This window comes from Tricharina praecox (assembly GCF_024521635.1).
Source record: "Tricharina praecox strain CBS 144465 chromosome Unknown BZA05scaffold_68, whole genome shotgun sequence".
NCBI lineage: Eukaryota > Fungi > Ascomycota > Pezizomycetes > Pezizales > Pyronemataceae > Tricharina > Tricharina praecox.
This window is the reverse complement of record NW_026250470.1, coordinates 23,714-27,387: the sequence shown is the minus strand read 5'-3', so window position 1 is coordinate 27,387 and position 3,674 is coordinate 23,714. Positions and strand designations below refer to the sequence as shown.

Here is a 3,674-nt window from a genome sequence, read left to right as displayed (position 1 = left end):
CAGCTGGAGGAGAATGACCCCGCCACGCTTGGAGATGTCAGCTGGAGCCTGGAGAGCGAGATCGAGGATGATCACGTGGCCGTGGCGGAGGTTGAGTGGAAAATCCGAGAAAATGTCGGGGCGATTGGAGAGGTTAAAGCCATCTTGCAGGAGCTGTGCAAAGCGATATGTGTCTGTTGAATGCGTGTTCGCCAGCCAGCCAGTGTCTGTAGTAGTATGATATCTACTACGTTCCTTCGAAGCATGCGTAACCCCTCAGTGTCTGATCTCGTTTGTAGATAAAGTAGATATCGGAAGTCTCCATGTTACATTACGTAGGTAGGCCGGATGCACATGCGATCGGATGTTATGTGTGATTGAATGTGTTGAGACCACCTAGGTATTGTTCTTGCTGCCGGCGTGAGTGTGGGGATGTGGCTCGGCCGTGTATTCGTACATGGGAGTGGCACATTCCTGTCGGCGGCCTTCGGACAGGTGTGTTTTCGTCTACTGGCTGTCGCAGTGAAGCCGTATTGGTGCTGCCTACCTATCTGCGCACTCGCACTCGCAGTCTCGTCCCATACCTATCTCTCCCCCCCCGATTGGCTCGCTCGTCTTCTCCCTTTTCTCCCTCTTCTCCTCCCTCCAGAGAGCTTTCCCTTGCAACGGTATCATGCTCCCGAGAAGATCAAGTGATACTATACCCAGATAGCTGGGCGGCACTTTTCTTTGGTAAAAAGCCTACTGGGTATATTGATTTCGCTTCGTCCTCTTCCCTCTGACCTGTGCCCGCAACTGTATGCACTAGGGATCAAGATGGCACAGTTTTTGTTGGCCCATAGATGAGTGATGGCTAGTATCTAGGTGCCCGGGCGGCGGACAGGGCTGTTCGAGACAAAACCGATGGGATGGAGACTTATTAACAGCGGAATCATGCATAATATCTCTGTATGAAAGAAAGCGCGGTTGCGCAGCTTCTATAATCGCGGGCACATGGCGTCCAGGGGCAACACAATGGGATTCGAGCGACACAACATGTCCGACGACCTCTAGATCATAACGTGAGACTCGGATGATCAAAAAATGACAAGTGGTTGCAAATATATATCAGAGTAATGCTTTCCGCTCCCACCGCGCTCCGCCAACAGGATAACTAATATCCCACGTTCGAAAGTCCGGCACTTCTATAAAGCCACAAGTTTACCTATCCACCTCACCGAACACCAAATCCATCGTACCGATAATCGCCACCGCATCGGCCAACAAGTGACCCCTGGCGACCTGGTCGAAACATCCCAGATGCGCGAATCCGGGAGCACGGATCTTGCATCGGTACGGCCTCTCGGAGCCGTCCGAAACAATGTAGACACCCATCTCTCCCTTCGGCGCCTCGATGGCGGAGTAGGTCTCACCCGGCGGCACGGCGTAGCCCTTGGTGTATAGTAGGAAGTGGTGGATCAAAGCCTCCATGTTCTCCTTCATGGCGGCTCTGGGAGGTGGCGAGATCTTGAAGTCCTCGACGCGCACGGGTCCCGGGGGCATCTTGTTGAGGCACTGGTGGATGATGCGGAGCGACTGGCGGAACTCCTCCATACGGCACAGGTAGCGATCGTAGCAGTCACCGTTCTGGCCGACGGGAACATCAAACTCTACCTGGCCGTAGGCATCGTAAGGCTGTGACTTGCGGATATCCCAGGGGACACCGGAACCACGGAGCATGACACCCGAGAAACCGTAGTTGAGAGCTTCGGCAGCGCTGACAACACCGATTCCGATGGTACGCGCCTTCCAGATGCGGTTGTCGGTAAGCATCTCCTCCACCTCATCGATGCGGTCACCGAACTGAGTGGCCCACTGGAAGATATCGTCGAGGAGACCGATGGGGAGATCCTGGTGGACACCGCCGGGACGCACGTACGCGGCGTGCAGACGGGCACCAGACACACGCTCGTAGAATTCCTGGAATGCGTCAGCGCGCACGACAGCGGCAGCGTGATCCAGAGGATTTTTTTACCATCAGCTTCTCACGCTCTTCGAAACCCCACAGGAAGGGGGTCAATGCACCAACGTCCATGGCGTGGGACAGGATGGACATGAGGTGGTTAAGGATACGGGTGATCTCTCCGAATAGGGTACGGATCCACTTGGCTCTGTCGGGGATCTCGACGTTGAGCAGCTTCTCGACGGCAAGAGAGTAACATTGTTCGTTGGTCATCATGGAGACGTAATCGAGACGGTCAAAGTATGGAAGAGCCTATCGTACCGACCGTTAATGCAACCGTCACCGAACAAGGAAGCTGTTTCATTGCATACTTGAAGGTATGTCTTGTACTCAATCAACTTCTCCGTTCCTCGGTGCAGCAGTCCGACGTGAGGGTCGCTCCGCAAGATCTCCTCTCCGTTGAGTTCCAGAATCAACCGCAACACACCGTGAGCAGCGGGATGTTGAGGACCCTATCTCATCCATCAGCCCCGCTACACCGCACCGCAGCGCCAGTTTTCTCCATCTGATGAGGACATACGAAATTGACGGTGTAGTGTCTGATCTTCCGGTTCTCCGGCGACGTCTCGGGGTCAGACTTGACTTCCCGGAACCCCATCGAGGGGTTCGGGATCGACTCCGTTAAGGTTGTTCGCTGGTACTCAGCTTCCGCCCTCCGTGGTGGCGTTGTCGCGAGGCATCGTGCGGTCGACGCAAACCGGGGAAGGAATCTAGCGGCCGACGGTCGGGCGGCAATCCGTATGAATGAGGAGGCCATTGCGATGCGTGTTCGCGATGCGGAAAGGAACTCGAGTGGAGATTGGGAAACGATGAGAGGCAGGCGTGAAGCCTTTGAAGGATGTGGGTGGTGGCGTCGGATGGTGCGGGATTCCTGACGTCGTTGATTGCCCGCGAAGCGGAGGAGAGAGGTGCACCATGTCTCCACTATCACGTGACCGACGATGACCATCCAGTGGTTCCAATTGGCGCTTGGCACAGCGGGGTTGCTGAGCAACCCGAGCCCGATTTATTTGATTCTGATAAGCTTGAGAAATTTTTAGATTCAATTCTTTAATGATTTGGGAAATGGTTAAAGGCGTGTGCTTCAGGTCCATGCATTAATGCAGCCAACACAAGTGTCCGATGACTGGCACGTGACATAGCAAGTTGCCTCACCTGGTGTCACTCTCGTACCAGCCATCGTATGTAACCAAAATTGCAGTGAGCACATATGTGATGTGCTTGAGGTATGGAATGGTATGTAAATTAGTACAGAATGCTATTAAGATGGTATGCATAGAAGAAAATCAGAGGTTGAATCAGTATTGAGACATCCCAAAGTTGGTCAGAAACTGACCGAGCTTGGAACTATGATTGAGTTGACGACACTGTCGTTTCCCCCTAGGGTACAAGGCATGCGGCAAGCGGGATTTAAGTAAATGCGAGTCTGCACGTAAACTGGCTATGAGCACAAAGTGCGGCTCATTTACACTGGTAATCCAGGCTTCTGCCTGTGAATCAGCCCTTTTTCCTCATAGCATACAAATTGCAATGTTTTGGGCGAAGCCGGCTCAGTAGGCTTTTGGTAAATTGGATTCTCACCTCCATAGTTGGAAGCGTAATTAAGGCGTGTCACGTGGTACTGACGAGTGATATCACGTGCTCCATCCGTGATGCCAAAAACAAAAACCATCCCCACCCCGGCGGGTGGCTT

General features: G+C 53.4%; 1 protein-coding gene across 1 annotated transcript; it reads right to left on the bottom strand.

Moving 5' to 3' along the window:
• Positions 1 to 1,179: 1,179 nt before the first annotated feature.
• On the bottom strand, positions 1,180 to 2,738 carry BZA05DRAFT_449808 (putative NADH-ubiquinone oxidoreductase 49 kDa subunit; the record flags this gene model as incomplete). The annotated part of the gene is made up of 4 exons (XM_051487394.1): positions 1,180 to 1,938; positions 1,994 to 2,233; positions 2,293 to 2,433; positions 2,502 to 2,738. 4 exons carry the CDS (start codon positions 2,736 to 2,738, stop codon positions 1,180 to 1,182), a joined length of 1,377 nt encoding a protein of 458 aa, XP_051334514.1.
• Positions 2,739 to 3,674: the final 936 nt, after the last annotated feature.